Below are 18,308 nucleotides of genomic sequence, written 5' to 3'. Positions count from 1 at the left end.
AACTAAAGAAACAACTAATTAAGCAATTATATATTTTTATCAATGCTATGAAGAATATAAATAGGTACATTAATAGAAAATGAAAGAGAAGAATTTTATGGAAATACTAGTCAAAGAACACCTATGTAAGGAGATAGCATTTTAATTTGCTACTTGTAAACCAAAATAAGGATAGTTTTAGTACCTTTCTTCTTTGAACTATTCTGCAAACTATAATGACAAGAATCCCACCGTCCTGAACCTACTGAAGCAAAAACTCCAATGATGGGGTCTTGAAAACTACTTTTTCTAACAAACACTTTCCAAAGGAAAGTTTGGAAGATACTGTCAGAAGTTCTCAAATTACAGTGTGCATAAAAATACTCTGGGGCTTTTACTTCTGGTCACAACAGTATGGGTATAGACTTTTTTGGTACCATAAACAACTGGAAAATAAGACAAAATTGATTTCAAAGAACCCAACACCTTTTCAACATTGGAAAAGAGAGTGTTCAGGGCTGCAACACGGAGGAACAGAAGCAAACGAGGTGAACACGACAGTGACCTCATCTTTATTTTTAGAGGCAATTTCTAGACCACAGAATGGCATTCCCAAGGAGATCCAAGCAATCTTGCTGATCTGAGAAGACTGGAGAGGGTGAGGTGGCTAGATTTGCATAGAAGAGGGAGTTATACCAAAAGAAAAAAAAAACCTCTGAAATTCTACATAAAAGATTATATAAATAATCCAAAAAACGGCATAAAGATCTTTGAAAACAGGGCTGGATATATGTAGAGTGAAAATTCAGGCAACTGGGCAAAGAACAGTTACCAGAGAAAGAATTCCTCTAAGGCTGTGGGCTGTGATCCGCACAAGTATTGGAGTTTGTGTAGCACTGAGAGATGCTTGAGTTACAAGCCAAAATAAACTTGGTTGAAACTTTATTGAACATCTCAGAACATCTTTTCTGAGAAGACCTCAGAAATAGAGGTCTCAGAAATAAGGTCTTCCCTTATAATAGAGACCTCAGAAATGCTACAGATTAGAAGAAGGGCTAAACTATTCCTAGGAAAAAGAGCTACCTGAAAGGTTCAAGTTGATCCACAAATAAATTAGCTGCCTATCAGAACAAAATTTAATACTCACTCATGGAAGACAGCAAAATCCAGACATTGAGTCTAACAAAGTTCCAGACCACTTGTATCACACAAGAATTTTACCAAACCTACAGATAATGCAGAAATTATTCCACAACATCTAGAAGGAAGGAATCCTCTCCAGCTTGTTCAATGAAGCCAATATCACTTTGATACCAAAGCCAGGAAAGGACACAACAACAACATAAAGAAAACCACAGACCAATATCCGTTATGAATATAGATGTAAATTCTTGGTAAAGTCTTTGCAAACCAAATTCAGCTGCACACCAAAAAAATACAGCCAAATTGGCTTCATTCCTGACATGCAAAGATGGTTCAACATACACAAATCTATAAATGCAATTTGCCACGTAAATAGAAGCGAAAAGACCATCTGGTCCATGATTAACTGTCATGGTATTGTGGCGCACTGCAGGGCTGTGTTTAAATGAACGTTATATCAATGCTTGTTCACTTGCTGTTTCTCTTCCAATATTTCCCTTGAGTAAAATACAGACTCTCCTGCCTCTCACAAGAACATAACCCTTTTGTCTCACTCTCTACTGTTGCTTTGTTTTTCTCCCTTTCTGTAGGTCCTATTCCCCTTAAATGCTGAAACTTACCAATTTCTCTTTGGAAAAACAGCCACAAATATGTCTGTGGTTTGTGTTTTTCCTGGGCATGTCCTCAACTTTGGCTTAATGAACTTCCATTGACTGAGGTTTTTTGGGGTTGCCATGTCCTTTTTTTTTTTGGAAACTGGAACATATACTTAAAATTTGTAGGTATTCTTGTTACTAATTTCTCCAGTGAAGGGCTTGTTGTTTGCTTATTTGTCAGAGACTTGGCTGGACTATTTTAGTGAAAACTATTTCCTCCACAGTAGGAGGCCTCTGATGTTGCTCCTCAGAGGTCACAGCCTAGGGCACAGGCACAGCTACCTTGCAGTGACAGTGGTTTTGATGGGGCTTTGTCTCTTTTCTGATCTTTCTATTAAGCTACCTCCCTCTGTTGTTACCACTCCCAGCTATGAGGCTCCTGTCATTGGCACCAGATTCCTCTAGGATGTCAGCAGGGTCCTGGGGCATGCGTTGCTTCACAGTCTGCTTAGGTTAGTGCTTGTAGTACGGTGGTTACTGTCTCAGCCACATACACTGAGGCTGGTGGGTTCGAACCTAGCCTGGGCCAGCTAAACAACAATGACAATTGTAACATAAAATAGCCAGCGTTATGGTGGCTATAGTCCCAGCTACTAGGGAGGCTGAGGCAAGATAATCGTTTAAGCCCAAGAGTTTGAGGTTGCGTGAGCTGTGATGTTACAGCACTCTACGCAGTGTACAGAGGGCAACGTAGTGAGACTGCTCCCCACCCCGGAAAAAAAAAAGTTCAGGCCTCCTTGCAGGAGTACTTTTTGTGGCTAGTCTTTGAGATTTGCTTTGATACCTGGAGAGTTCTTGACCGTTTCTTTTTGTGATTCTGTTTGCTAAGCTGGCTAGTTTATAGTCAGCTTGTGTTCATGGAGTTACCAGCCTCCTTGTAATTACCAAAATTGCCATTGTTTTCAAAGGATTCTTAGGATTAAACTTCCCCACATTCTCTCCTAAAAAAGTCACATCTGTGTTTTGGAGTTCTCTGTTGTTAGGACCTGCCTCTCCTCCTGGCAAGATCTCTGAGCCACGTTGTGGAACTGGTAGCAGAGACAGGGCCTCACATCTCTCAGAGTGACACTCTGGACCAGGGAAGTAGCCTCTGGTCTTCTGAACTTGCCTCTTCTGGCATGGAACCTAGGCCCTGTGAGCAAGCTGGAATGGGAATGCTTGAGAAGCCATTATTCTCAGTCTGTCACACCTGACTTAGAACCTCTACCTTATGAATGGAGACTGGGTAGAGGAAGTGCCCTCCTTGAACTCACCTTGAACCAGCCTCTATAACAGAATTGGGAGAAATTCTTGTGGTCTGCCTCTCCCAGGAGAATACTGAGTATAGACCTTCAGTGAGAACTGTGGAGGGAGGGAACTGTTGGGGTGTGGGCTAGTGGATTTTGAAAAAGATTTCTCCAGACAAAGATTAGGATAGAAGAAAAAGTTTATCTTACTTTTTTCAGATGGGAAATGGGGCCAACACGGTGACAGAGAGGGAAATGGTACTGTTGGCAGAGAGAATCAGGTGCTCCGGATTTTTATTTAGGAGTTGTAAAGGGGGTGAAGAAGATCCATGGCTGCAGCCAAATTACCAGGGTATGGTGAGACTGATACATGCATCTTCTTACTTCTTAGTGGCCGGCTGATAACAGAAGGGGCTGCTTCCCATAGGAGACAGGCTTATCACTGATGATTGAGGTCTTGCCATTGATACTGCCCCTGGGGTAGGAACCAAGGCCGGTAGCTTGCACCCTCCCTGTCCTTTCAGGAACTCTTTGAGGCTGTAAACCACAAATATTTACATTTCCCTTCTATCTGTTTAGCTCTTTTCAGATGTTGTATAAGCAGAATCCCTGAAGGGTGCCTGTCATCAAGAGAGGGAGAGGGAGAAAGTTCATACAATTACTCTTAGCCCTTACCAAAAAACCAAGGGTTACATAGTTTTTCTGCTATTGATATTTTCATGTTAATTTTAGCAAGGGATCTTTTTAGGAATCCAATCTTCTTAGCAACATTCAACAGACACAGAGCTTTTGTCATACCGAGTTGGTTGGGGATGTGGGGAAGAGGTTGGCCTAAGTATCACAGACTCTTGCTGTCTCTCCCTGATTTTGTGTTATGAACCTGAATGTTCCTTTGACATTTGCCCTTATAGACTTTAACTAGTTGTTTATTTTGCTAATTGTTACCAGCTATGCTTTTTTACTAGAGAATTGATCCAAGAGTTTTCCACATTATCATTCTGGAAATGAGAGTCCTGTGAAATATGTAAGAAGGAAATAATGAGTCTGGTTGACTCATTTTATGAGGCCAGCATTACTCTGACAAAATAAGACAAGGACATGATAAGAAAACTTGTCTAACATTCCAAACGAACAAACAGAATACCAACAAATTAAATATAGTGATAGAAAATGTTAACACATCACGGCTGAATGGAATTTATTATGGAAATGCGAGTTTATTAAAATATTAAAAATTCACCACACCATAATCACATTAACAGAATCAAAAAAAGTTATGAAAAACATGTGCCAAAATTCAATACCCAGATGTGATACACACTCAGCTCCTAGGAATAAAGGGAATTTTACCTAATGAAGTACACTTACCCAATTTAAAAATAAGTGAGAAAAAATTTTACGTACTATACAAAAACATACACACATATACATATACACATACATATAATATGTTTAATGCGTTTAATCTTTGAGGAAATTTAAATTAAAGCCACAATGAAATACTATTAGCAACCGGCTAAAGTGGTTAAAATTTAAAAGACCAATAATACCAGGTATTGATGAGGTTGTGAAACTACTTGAGCTGTTACACACTGGTGATGGCAGCATGAACTGGTGTGATTGCTTTGGAAATGCATAATGTGTTTTATAATGTTACACATTTACTTACTAAATCATCTAGAAGTTTTACTTATAGGTATTTGCTGAAGATTAGTATCTACAGAAACACTCCAACATGAGTATTGAAAACATTTTTTCTTTTAATTTCAAGTCCATATCAGGGTACAAATGTTTGGGTTACATTGTTTTCACTTCTAAGGTAAAACAGTTCCAGTTGTAGTTGAACCCTTAACCCGGGGGTGCGCTGAACACCCTTACATAAGGTGACCAGATTTTAACATTGGTAAAGCTGGACACCATTGACAGGGGGCGGGGCAGGCAATAAGCAGTTCTCAATAATCACTTCTCAACAATTATTTGTTATTATTACAGCTTAACATCATAAAATTAACAGAAATAATATAAAACTCATACCCTGGGGAAATAGCCACATGGAAGCTGAAAACCGTATATTCCCTTCCTGTTCTCCCACCCCTTCCTGCATTCTTTTCAAAAATCAGGACTTTTTAAAAAAGCCACAGTACCCGGGACAAATTGTTAAAAATCGAGATTGTCCCGCCAAAAGCGGAACATCTGGTCACCCTACCCTTACACGTACAAGTTAGGTGAGATCTCTCCAATTGCTCTCTCTCTTCTTCCCTCCCCTCTTCCTCCTCTCCCCTTCCCCATACTAGACTATATTTGTGTTTTATCATTTGTATGGGTGTGTAGTTGTTTACATATTGATTTCATAATAGCATTGAGTACACTGGATTTTTTCCCCATTCTTGAGATACTTTACTAAGAAGAATATGTTTCAATTCCATCCAGGTAAACATAGAAGATGTAAAGTCTCCATCTTTTCTTATGGCTGAATAGTATTCCATGGTTCAACATATGTAAATCCATAAGTGTAATTCATCACATAGACAGCACAGATAGCAGTTTCATAAAACAAGCCAAGTAAAAACTGGAGTATTACGAAAATAAGCTTTTGTTAGAGTAAACTAATGACCTTAAAGCATTCTTAGAATAAACAAAGTAATTGAAAAAAAGCAAATGTCAGAAATGGTAACCGCAAAAATTGGCAAGCTTTTGCAGAAATTAAAGTAAAAATCTCATATCCCCTCCTAACATTGTGAAGACAGAATACCTTCAAAGAACTTATAAAGACTGTCTTTGGAAGTTAGTGGCAATGATTTGTTTATAGAGCATGATCTCATTTAATTTAGGTTGTGTTTTTTTTTTTAATGTTTGACTACATCTAGGTTGGAAAATTCGTTTTCTATGCTGTTCCCTTATTTAATTAGTATAGCCTTGGGTTAGGAAAATTACACTTCAATTCTGTTTGATTACAGAACATTAAGGGTCTATTTTAGCATTGTGTTGCAAAGATATACTTAAGGGTTTTTTAGTCTCCCATTATAAATTCCCTTTTTAGCCTATCTTGGTAATTTAAAAATTGCATTGGCTAGATACACCATGATTTGTTTACCCGGATTCAATTATTTTTTAAGGGAAACATAAGGTCATTTTTATTTTTTATAATCTGTTGCTTAATTCAAGAATATTTGCTCTTTGTTTTATATACTATTTTAATCCTTCTTATTGATTAAAAACAAACTCATATATCAGTTTTAATATTTTTATCCTTTTCTTTTTTATGGAATGTAAAGAATTTACTTACATTTAATATTTTATAAAACAGCCAATATTTCATGAAGATTATCAGTATGAATCATAACATGCTATTGTGGCTCCCTGTTGGTTCTTAATTACATTCTTATATTGATAGGAGACTACATTAGCTTAGTTAGAGACAGCCTGATAGATATCTGCATTTGGAGGCACAGTCTAGAGGTGTCTCACCTAGTGTGGAGAGAAGATTTCCTGTCTCTTGTCTGGACCACAGGATGCCCACACTGCTATTGCTCCTGGCCATAGTGGGTTGGGAAGGAAGGTTGGAAAGTTCCCTCCTGGGCATCAAGGTGCTATTTCGTTCCTTTCTTTATATTGGAAAGTCATTTTATGCTAATTGAGCAAAAATAAATTTTGAAATTGTACTAATTCTAAGTAAGGAATTAGAGAGCTTTGTTGATGAAAACTTCTCTTGGCCAGGGCCATTTGCCCAGTTATCTTCCCTCTTGTATTCACTGCTGTCTAGTATTAGGGTTTCCCTGTTCTGCAAACAAGCAGCTCCTTTGAAAATTTTATTTTTCTTTTTTTTTTGAGACAGAGTATCATTTTGTTGCCTTTGCTAGAGTGCCATGGCGTCATATCTCACAGCAACCTCAAACTCTTGGGCTCAAGTGATCCTCTTCCCTCAGCCTCCCAAGTATCTGGGACTACAGGGACCCACCATAAAGCCCAGCTAGTTTTTCTATTTTTAGTAAAGGCAAGGTCTCACTCTTGCTCAGGCTGGTCTTGAACTCTTGAGCTAAAGCAATCCACCTGCTTCAGCCTCCCAGAATGCAGGATTACAAGTGTGAGCCACCACCCCAGCTGAAAGTTTTCTTTAACATTTAATGCCACCTAACTTTGGAGAACCCAGATATGGAAATGTACTTTTCTCTTGTTTTTCTAATTAACTTCTCCCTGCCTTTGGGGTGTGGGGAGAGAAAGATACTGAAGATCATAAAAAATATATCTTAAATAGCTTTCTAAAATAGTGTTTGTAATCCTGACCTCCATGCAGGCTGAAATTTTTCCAGAAAGGAGGCATAATTTTAAATCAGTGCACATATAAAATATTATATAGCTATGTATCAAGAATGGGAAATCTATTGCACTGTTAATCAAACCAGTGTTTTTCAGCCTTTTCTGTCTCCTGGCACACTTGAACCTATAGTTAAATTTCCATGGCACACTTAAATTATGACCCAAAAAGTAAAAAGGAAGAATATACTTGCAGTGCTTTGAACATGTTTTGAAAATAATTTAATTAATGGTCTTTAAAGATTGTCGAGGTATACATAAGGTCCCCTCTCGTCACACCAGTGAGCCATAGCATACCGGTTAAAAATCACTGAATTAAACTATCAGAAATCAATAATGCTTTTATGCCTCAGCTCAAAAACTCAAATCAATTCAAGGTAGGGGGCAATTATGCAAATAATCTGTAGAATCATAATTCTTATTCTTGATCTTAAGACTCAAGCCCAGTGTTCCTCAAAATTAAATTCATATAAAATTGGTATAAATTTTAATTTCTAAAAATTAATTCATATAAAAAAAACTGTGTCCCAGTGCTTAATCATATACAAAAGTTTATATGTTCGTTTCTTTTAAGAAATCACAAAGGTGATGGGAGTAAGCATTTGAAACAGAAAATGAGAACATTTTTGTAAAATGTTTTTGACTAACCTTTATAGCAAGAAGTTAAAATGTCAACCCCACCTTATATCCATCTTGAAATGTTCTTTTTTTTTCAGCTGTGCAATGGAGGCTCAGTGACGGATCTTGTGAAAGGCTTTCTGAAGAGGGGTGAAAGGATGAGTGAGCCAGTAATTGCCTATATTTTGCATGAAGCACTAATGGTGAGGCAATTTGAATTGTTTACGCATTAATTATGAGGCAGTTCTAGTTTTAAAAAAATGTGGATCCTATTTTTAGAAAAATATCACTGCATTAGTATTTACTGATGCATGAGTATATGCAAAATCAGGAATGTTTAGCAAAGCTAATTCCTTTTTTAATTTGAAATCTACTCTCTTTATATCAATAAAATCCTGAATTCTGACCTCCTAAGTGTATTCCTTTTATTTCCTTTTATTTTTGTTATTGTTTCAGGTTAATGTGGGGGTACAAAGAATTAGTTTACAACATTTGCATTTTTAGGTAGAGCCTCTCTTATAATTGTGTCCCACCCCCAAGAGGTGTGCCTCACACCTTAACATTGTGCCCCTTCAGTGGGACACACCCATCCCCCTCCCTCTTCTCTCTCCCTGCTCCCTCATCCCCCTACCCCCCACCTTGAACTGATTTGAGTTTTTGTCTTATGTGAATGTGTATTGATTGTCTACTGGCTATATATTAATAATGAGTACATTGGATTCTTGCTTCTCCATTCTTATGATACTTTACTAAGAATGTGTTTCAGCTCCATCCAGGTTAATATAATATAAAGTCTCCATCTTTTTATGGCTGAATAGTATTCCATGGTGTACATAAATGGCATGTTAATCCATTCCTGGGTTGGTGGGTTATTTCCACATTTTAGCGGTTGTAAATTGAGCTGCAGTGAACAGTCTAGTGCAAATGTCATTATGATAAAACTCCCAAGTGTATTTCTGAGACCGTGGTAGTGACCAAGGTACAAAATTCAGGTTTTATTTGCCATTATCTTAAATAAGTACATGGGATATTTTCTTCTAACGAGATCAACACATTTTTAATAAAACATTTGGTAAAAGCTCAGGGGCATGTTCTGGTTTTGTGAATTTTTATATAATCAAAATTGAAAATGATATACTTTGATTTGACTAACTCAACATAAATCATTTTTGAGTTTTTGAATGTTAATTGTAATGTGTTTCCTATTGATTTTGCACAAATACATCACCTGAAAGAAGTTTTTTGGCTTGATTCTTTTGCTAAGAGTCCTTGTATGTTTTCTGCCTTCTAGGGACTTCAGCATTTGCATAAGAACAAAACGATCCACCGAGATATAAAAGGAAATAATATTTTGTTGACCACAGAAGGCGGAGTTAAACTGGTAGATTTTGGTACGTTTTGTTTAAAAGGCATGAGGTCGAACTGCATAATGAATTAACATGACATCATTTGTCAATAGACTTTCTAAGCATTGCAAGTAGAGAAAAATCAGTAGGATCTCATTGAGGTAAGAATGCAGAGGTAATTTGGGAAATGAGAAATCCCCAGATGAGTGCCTTCTTTCATGTCAGTTGGTTTGTGCCTATATAACCCTAATGTAGCAATATGTGTACTTAGTTGATCCTTCAAAACAGACCACATCTCAGATGGTCCCTCTGAGCCTGTGATGGCAAACCCATGGTGCTCCTAGTGATTATTTTACAAACCAGCATATGCCCAAGTCCAGAATTTTGAGATGTGAGGGGAAGGCTTCCAGGCCATCTGGGAATATTTCCTCTCTCCTACAAAGGACACACAGGGAGAGAGGGTCACTTCCTGGCTCAGGATGCTGTGTGTTATTGTGGGACCTGAAATTGCTGCAATTACCTTGTGACTAAGGTGTTCTGTCCTGAAAAGTGGAAAGCCAACTCTTGCAGGCAGAATGGGGACTGAAGACTCTGTTCTTGGCAAGGGAAAACACCCCCAGAAAAAGGGAGAAATAAGAAAGTGAGCTGAATAAAGCAGAACAAAGAAAAGTCAGCGAGTTTACCTTTAAACCAGCCGCTGCTAAATTTCTTATCTGAGCAAGTTTCCTGCTTTTTCTAGAACTCTGGCCTATTGGGGATACAGCTTACTAACACCCCTGCTGGGTCTGTGAACACTCTGAAGGAATAAAGGCTACAGGAGATGCTGTGGCAAGGCAGCATCTAAATGTACACCTAAGGTGGCAGGTTCAAATCCCCAGCCCGGGCCCGCCAAACAACAATGATGGCTGCAACCAAAAAATAGCCAGGCGTTGTGGCGGGCGCCTGTGGTCCCAGCTACTTGGGAGGCGGAGGCAGGAGACTCGCTAGAGCCCAGGAGTTGGAGGTTGCTGTGAGCTGTAACGCCATGGCACTCTACCCAGGGGGACAGCTTGAGGCTCTGTCTCAAAAAAAAAAAAAAAAAAAAAGATACATTAACTGGGCCATTTCCTGCCCCGTAAACAGTCAAAGCAAATACCCGTTGTGGAGATTTGTATTTGGCTGGGGCAGAGATCTAGGGAACAGCCTGAGCCCTGAAATATGGATAGGAGGGCTTATATCCCTTACTACAAAGGAAGACTGTGGTGGTAATGAAAGGAAAATTCCTCTCTCCCACCCATTCTTCAGAGGAGATTGATGCCAGTGGCATTTCACTCCACAGAGAACAGCAGAATTTAACACCTCCCTAAGAATCTGTGTATGAGACCTCAGACAGGAAGCTGCCCCCACACAAGGCTCAGGTTCCAGATTTCTCAAGAGTACTCAGACCCCTAAGTTAATGATTATAGAAACCACAGGAGCTGATATGCTCACTGAGAGAAACTGCTGGCATCTTTGTTCCCTTCCTCAGCTTACCCTCTGGGCTAATGAGCAAATAGCCTTCAATAAAAGCTGAGTGGAACTGACGCTCAGGGCCACCATCAGAACCCCACAGACGGGTGGTGGTCCTCTGGGTTCCCACCTTTGAAAATTCTATTCTGTGTGTCCTGTCTCTTTTCTTCTTCTTGTTTCTAACTTTATATTTCTTCAGTGGGTCACTGCCAGTTCCACAGGTCTTAACGGACCCTGCCAATAGGGCAGGACCCTGGCAAACTCTGAGAAAGGAAAAGCTTATAGAGGACAAGACTGGGGGTCCCTGAAGCCATACTCGAGCCACCAAGGCAATCAGCTTTGGAGCCTGACTTATCTCTGAACCTTTTGTTATATGACATGAATTTCCATATTTACTAAGCCAATTTGGAGTATCTGTGTTATAGCCACCAAAACTGACATACCTGCCCTTTGTCTAGGGAGTTCATTTCCTATCTGTTGATACTCTGCTGGACTTCCTCTGGTGAGTTCCCTACGAATCCTGTGACATTAGTGTATTTGGGGGACAGGATTTTAGTGTCCCTCAATCATTCTTCCCTTTTGCATGCTCCCTGGATAAGGCATCCCTCCTCGTGCTTCTGTAACCTGTGCATTTCTCCATTTTTGCATTTGTCACACAGAATTATAATCATCTACTTTCTACATAGATTAAAAATACTTAAAAATAATGGATGGACAAACAGGTCTTTGAGAAGTGGGACTGGGTTGTGTTCTATTATATTTTGTAAAACTGATGCTTTAGATATAGCAGTTGCTTTTCGTGTTATTTGAATGAACGAACCTTCCTTCATTTTGCATTTTGGAAACTGAAGCTCAAGGAAATGAATTGATTAATTTTAGAAATGTTTTGATATCCGAGACTATAGCTCTCTAGTGTTTTGGCTTAGCCTGGAAATGAATTTGAGAGCATCTAAAGAGAACTGATGTATAAGGTATCCTTCCAGTAGGCACCTGCACCCACATTGTTTTTCTCGCAGAGTGTTTGAAACATACTGAGAAGCAGTGAGTTTTACAGTGAATACCTGATTAATAACTCGGGGGCAGCTACACCGTGTTGCTTGTGAAATTCAGAGCCATGTGCTTAAACAATGTGGCTGGGTTAGTGTACTAATTAGGGACTTCCATTTGACATTAAAAACTCAGGACCCTTATTTTCCCCAGGAAATAACTTGACTCTACTCTAAGAAAGACCCAAATGGGGAATTTGATATTTAACTTGAGGTCTCATAATTCCCTTGCTTTAAAAAAGAAATGGATACAATAAACATAGCCTACATTGAAATTTGGTAAAAACAACGGCAAGTAAACATTTCTTTTTTCAACCATCAGAGAAAAATTTGATAAATTTCTTTGAGAAATGGAAATTACTGAGATGTCTTTCAAAATAAACTAGATTAGGCATACACTTAGATAATAAATAAGATGATTTTTCATACAATAACTTTAAAAGATTGTCAAAAGTAGGATCGCTAACAAAATGAAAGTCTGGGTTTTAGATTACTTGATATATAGACTTTCCTTTCAGCAGGAATTAGAAAAGAGAGCAAGTTGCCTACCAAATCCATTCCCAGTGTCTGATGCAAAAAAAGGTTATTATTTGCATGTAATATGGTGCTTATCTTTCTATCTATCCTTCATGATAAGAGGACATAGATTCAATTTGCCTAAACAATTACTAGGTCTTTGCCCAAATACCAACCTGAGGATGGTGAGGGTGTGCATGTATAGCAAAACTTCTTTATAGCAAAAGGACCCATAAAACTGCAACATCAAACTGAAAATCAATGTCCTCATTTTATGCTTAAATCAAATTTTCCAAGAAAGTTACAGCTGGTAGTAAAGGGATATAGAATAAATTTTATTTGAATTTTTCACCTCATAAAGTATGCTATGAGTTTATTATGGGATGATGCTGAAGATCCTAGATGGTCTCCAAAACAGAACTCCACCACCTCACCCAGAAATCTGCTATATATCAAGGCATCTTAGAAAAAGTCACCTGCCTCTCCACATCGCTCAGGACGATTTTACCCTCGTATTAATTTGAAATACAAAATAGAGAATTATAGTTTGAATAACATGTCTAAAAAAGATGCTGGCAAAAGTACCCTGATTAAATCTGTAGTGATGAGTTTATATTTATTTTAACGTATTCTTCCAGTAACACTAAAAAAAAAAAAGGTCTTATCCTGCTACTCCCTTGTTCAACTTTCCATTCAATAGCTTTTTTTTTCTTTTCTTTTTTTGAGACAGAGTTTCACTTTGTTGCCCTAGGTAGAGTCCTGTGGCATCACAGCTCACAGCAACCTCAAACTCTTAGGCTTAAGCGATTCTCTTGCCTCCGCCTCCCGAGGAGCTGGGACTACATACAGGTGACTGCCACAACGCCCAGCTAGTTTTTGGTCATAGTTGTCATTCTCATTTGGCAGGCCTGGGCTGGGTTTGAACAGCCAGCCCTGGTGTATGTGACCGGTGCCCCCGCTGCTGAGCTGCAGGTGCTGAGCCATTCAGTAGCTTTTCCTTACAATGCTCTGAGCCAGCACAGCACCAGCCCTTAATGATTGACACCTTCTTTATATCCCTGGGCTCTCATGGGGTATTATCTCTTCCTGTTACTTGCTAGCCAGGTAAGTGTCTTCTAGTACCTTAAGAGTGCCTGGCTTTTTCTCGGCCGGGGCTCTTGGAACAAGGAAAGTACTCTGAAATGTACCGATGTGCTTTCCTCTTTTGCCTGTCGGAGAACATAATTTTTGCCCCAGTGTGCCTGAGCCATGTCTCTGTCTGGGGCAGGGTGGAGGGGGATTAAGATTAATTCTGGAAGGAACGCAAGATGACTGAGGTAATACTCAGCTTTTTACATTAAAATATAGGCGTTTGTAGCAAAGCCCAGGCTACCTCCTAAGGAAAGTCTGTCTAAACTGCTTTGTCTTGTCTTTGGCTTATGGAGAGAGAGTTTCCAGGGGTGTACAATAGGGTTTTTATATAAGAGAGGACAGTGAAAAAGAGGGGGAAACCCTTTCCGATTCTAGGGCCATTGTGCAAAGATGATTCAGAAAGTGAGGCTGGAGTATGAGATGAGTATGAAAAGTGGAGGTGATAATGAGGGCAGGAGGGAGCTGTTACCCTTGCACCTCCTCCCAGCCTCATTGGATGTTCTGGAGGAGTCCACCCAGAGTCTGCTGTCATCCAGCTTGGCACAAGCAACATCATTGCTACTCCAGAGGGACAGAGTGATCAGGTAGAGGAAGGACTCGGGTTAGCATCTCCAAACCCTATCCTTAGTGTCCAGAAACCAAGAGTAACTGAGGATCTGGCTGGAAAGTTTCTAGAAAGGATTGTTTACGGAATGAGAGGTATAGCAAGGCACAGAGCAGATCACTGGGGCCAGGCCTGAGCAGGAGTCACAGCCAGACCACAGAGTGTTCTCAGCCCCAGCTAGAACCAATCTGAGCCTTAATCTGCCAGGAGGAAACACAGGAAGCCCTGTCTGCAAGAGAACGGATCACAAGCTCACTGGAGTCAGATGCAGGCAAGGGGTGGGGGAGGGCGGGGAGGGAGGTAGCAGCAGGGGTGGCCAAGCAGGGCACCTAGCAGCTAGGCAGACAAAGGCCACAAGGTCTTAGAAGAAAGAGGAGAAGGGATTCTACCTCAGACATGGAGCAAACACTTATCCAAGAGAGACTGAACTCTATTTAAAAGGACTGAACAAATTTATTGGATTAGGCTGAGCTCTACCTCCCTTCCAGTTAGGACCTTGGGGAGAGGCCATAACAGTTATAGGCAAATTGAAGATATTACAGTTTCTCAGTGTATCTAAGAGTAGATACTGAATTCTGTGACCATTTTACGAACATGGTGCTTTCCCTGTATAGACACCTCGCCCCATCCCAGCGCCCAGCTAATTTCTCCTTGCCCGACTGCCTCCCAGTATCTACAGTGCATTGAGCCAACCAGTTGTCAGACTTTATTGTAATCCTATGTTTTATTTGTCTTCTCTTCTCTTCTCTCTTCTATGCTAAACTGTAAGCTTCGTGGTGACAGGATCTCTGCTTAGCTGATTTGGTCCCTAGAACCCATTTTGAAAGTGCTTGATAAATACTGTCCAATGAATGGATGAGAGGGTGGATTTTCCATATAATTGCGTGACTATGAGAAAGCCACTTGAAATGTCTATGGCATCAATCTGTTCATCCTGCAATGGTGAAAAATGTCCTCTCCCTCATAAAGTTAGTTGCTGTGAAGAATAAATGGGATGCTATACTTGTTAGTGTCAGGTGCCAACGCCAACACCACGCACAGGAAACAGCTGGGACACAGATTAGAAGTACAATGCTTTCAAGAGATGGCCTTCCCATAGGTGCAGGGAAGCCCCAAGTAACCTCTGTCATGGCCTTTTATTGAAATAGTATACAACAGGTGTGAAGGTCCAAGTACAGGAGCTCCATGCTCAATGATCGCTCCCTGTTCTTACCCCACGGCTCCATTCCCACCGTGATGCACCACAAATGTTCAAGGTTCAACACTTGTTTGCTAATGAGCAACCGATCTTATCTCATTAATGCATGCAGTTGCTTGAGGGCTTGTCTCCAGGATGTAAAACATCTCCAAGCCGGCTAGGAGATTATCCCACTCCCAGTGACTCCCTCAAGAAACAGTGACCGCTTCTACAAGCCTGGTGCTCAGTCTCCTACATCTCAGTATGATTAATACTTAGTTTACTATAGGTAAACTTGTAAGTATGATTAATGATGCTTTATAATCCAGAAAATCTGAGCTATTGCCATTACCATGAGGTGATATTCCTCCTTGGCCTATACCTTGCTGCTGTACACATAGTAGGTGCTTACTAAATACTTGCTAAATAATGAAAATTTGAGTTCCCCACGCAGGTGCCTCTTTGTGTTTCCAAAAAAGAAAAAAAAAAAAAAACAAATACAAAACCCTCCCAATCAATAGCCTTTGCTAGATTAAGTTCAGTATTGCTTTAAATATCAAGCTACTTAATTATACTAAAAATAGCATTCAGTTTGCTTATACTAGTTATAATTACAGCCTTTAAGAAAACCTTTTTTCTTTTTGTTAAGTGGGATACATTTTTGCAGAAGACAACCTCAGACAGCAAAAAGTCAAGTGAGCTTGTAAACATTATTAATGAAATGCATTAACCTTCGTGGTACATGATCAATCAATAAATAATATGACCTCCCAAGAGAAGAACCCCTTTAGGCAAGTCAATGAGTGTCTGAATAAAGCTGTCCATATGTAGGCCAGAAAATGAAAAAGGGACTAAATTTAAAGAGCTGTCCTCAGTTCTCATTTCTGTGGAATGAATTTCTCTGGGGAACTTCGCTTCTAACAGGATAGTTAACATTTCAATACAAAAGTACAGCATGTACATTTTGTGATTTATTTGGACATCATTCTTATGACAGAATGTTTTATGGCTTTAAATCTCTTGTTACCCACATGCCCAGTTTTAGACCAAATCCCCAATGCATAATGTAGTTCAAAGAGAAGTTGTGATCTATTTATTAATAACCTACTTTTTAACACTGAGGGAAGCAGTACACTTGAACTTAAAAACTATGATGTACCCTCCAATACTGCCTTTCTTTCTTAGTAATTCAAAGCAAAAGCCATTAGGTGAATGGAGAAATAAGGGTGTACGGGGAGCCTGAGAGAGGTGAGGAAGGCACCCAGGCTGGCATGGGGTGTTGAGTCTTCAATGTTGATGAGGAGGGCATCTATAAATGGTGATGGTGGGGACTCCAGGTGGGTTGTCAGAGCCATAGCAAGATGAGAAGGGCATCTGCACAGGGATGGGGTGGACATGGGGTTGATTAAGTAAAGAGGGCTCCATACATCAGGAAACATACTCAGGACAATGGCAACCAGGTTTCTTACTGTTATAGCAAAGAATTACCAGTAAGAGAAAGGGGAAAATGGTGTTGGATTGGAATTGAAAGTATAAATATGAATTCGTGGTCTTAATATGTAAACAGTTAAAAAATAAACATAATGTCATTGTGTATATAGGATGTGTGTGTGTGTGTGTGTGTGTGCATATTACCTAGCATTTCCACTAAGATGACTTGGGTGTGTGGATAGCCTAAGAAAGCGACTGGCTTTTGGTTTCTAAGTATAATTCTAGAAAGAAGCAACAATTATTGGAGAAAGGCAGATGGTAAGCCTGGAACCATCATGTGTCCACAAAAGTAAGAAAATACTCAAGGAATTATGGAGACATGTCAAAGGGACAGAGAAGCCAACTTGCAGCAATTCTCACTGGCCAGACATGGGACAGTTTGAGCACCAAAATACCAATATCGATAATAATGATAGTCATCTCTTGAATAAAATAAGAATCTGTTCATCCATAATGGCTTACATACACACATGAGTGAATGAATGGAGTCAAGCGAAAGCTTTTCCCTTACAGAGGAATGCCAATTAATAATGATAGAAGGAACAATGAAATTTTAAAAATCATCATTTGTCAGCCATCATTGTAATAATTAATTCATCCAAAAACTTCAATGAATGTACTAGCTGTAGCACCTAGGACATTAAGTTTTGGTTAGAAATAGGATAGTTTCGTGGTTTCACAATACTTCTCCACAAAATACTAATTAATGACAAAAGGAAAAGGGAAACTTTCCAGAGGTGAAGGCTGGCAGATAGAACCATCAGTCAAGGGATCAAGATGAACCTAACGAGTAGTGGAAAATCACACAAGCACCTGATAGGATGCAAGGGAAGGACCTCAGAACCACTTCTGCGATGCTTCTGCCAACAATAAAATCATGAGGAATAGTCAACAAATGCAAATTCAGGAACATTCTATGAAACAAATGATCTGAAATCTTAAAAAATGTCAACATCATAAAATTCAAGGAAAGATGGAGCAACTCCTTCAGACGGAGGGGGATTAATGAGACTTGACAACTAAAAGCAGCACATAATCCTGGACTGAATTACTGTGTTGTACTGGACATATTTGGGACTATTGATAAAATTTGAATGGGCTCTGTGGATTAGGTGCTAGAAACGTATTCACATGGAGCCTCCTGATTTTAATGGTTGTGCAGGGAGAATGTCCTTGTTTGTAGCAATTCCACACTGAAATATTCAGGTGTAAATAAGCATCAGATAGACCGCTTACTCTCACATGTTCAGGAGGTGAAAATGCTTTTCTTGCCAACTTTTCTTTAAAAGTTTAAAGGTCAAAATTATGTCAAAATAAACATAACTTTTCATAATAGAGTATACTTCGAGACTTAGCATGGAAATTCAAATACATGTATATACATATGAGTTGTATGTTATGAATCTCGAAAATTTGAGAGTTAGTCCTTTATAGAGTGAAATAATTCTTGGGAAAAAAATAGAGGGGGCCTGGCATGGTGGCTTTCCATACCCCTTTCTCTTTCCCGAATGTTGCCTGGAATTTTCCACCTATCAGTATCTTCTCTCTTGAGGTGATTTTGTAACTGTTTACT

General features: G+C 39.4%; 1 protein-coding gene across 1 annotated transcript in view; it reads left to right on the top strand.

Annotated features, from left to right (window-relative positions):
* Positions 1–18,308, top strand: part of MYO3A (myosin IIIA) — a 188,650-nt gene that overhangs the window by 14,407 nt on the left and 155,935 nt on the right. The window contains exons 3-4 of the mRNA XM_012803266.1: positions 8,035–8,139; positions 9,228–9,327. Of these exons, the coding sequence (XP_012658720.1) occupies positions 8,035–8,139; positions 9,228–9,327 (205 nt within the window). The remainder of the gene's footprint in view (positions 1–8,034; positions 8,140–9,227; positions 9,328–18,308) is intronic.

This window comes from Otolemur garnettii, unplaced genomic scaffold (assembly GCF_000181295.1).
Source record: "Otolemur garnettii isolate 467f Iridium unplaced genomic scaffold, OtoGar3 scaffold00019, whole genome shotgun sequence".
NCBI lineage: Eukaryota > Metazoa > Chordata > Mammalia > Primates > Galagidae > Otolemur > Otolemur garnettii.
The sequence above is the reverse complement of the archived record's forward strand: the minus strand, read 5'-3'. Positions and strand labels throughout refer to the sequence as shown.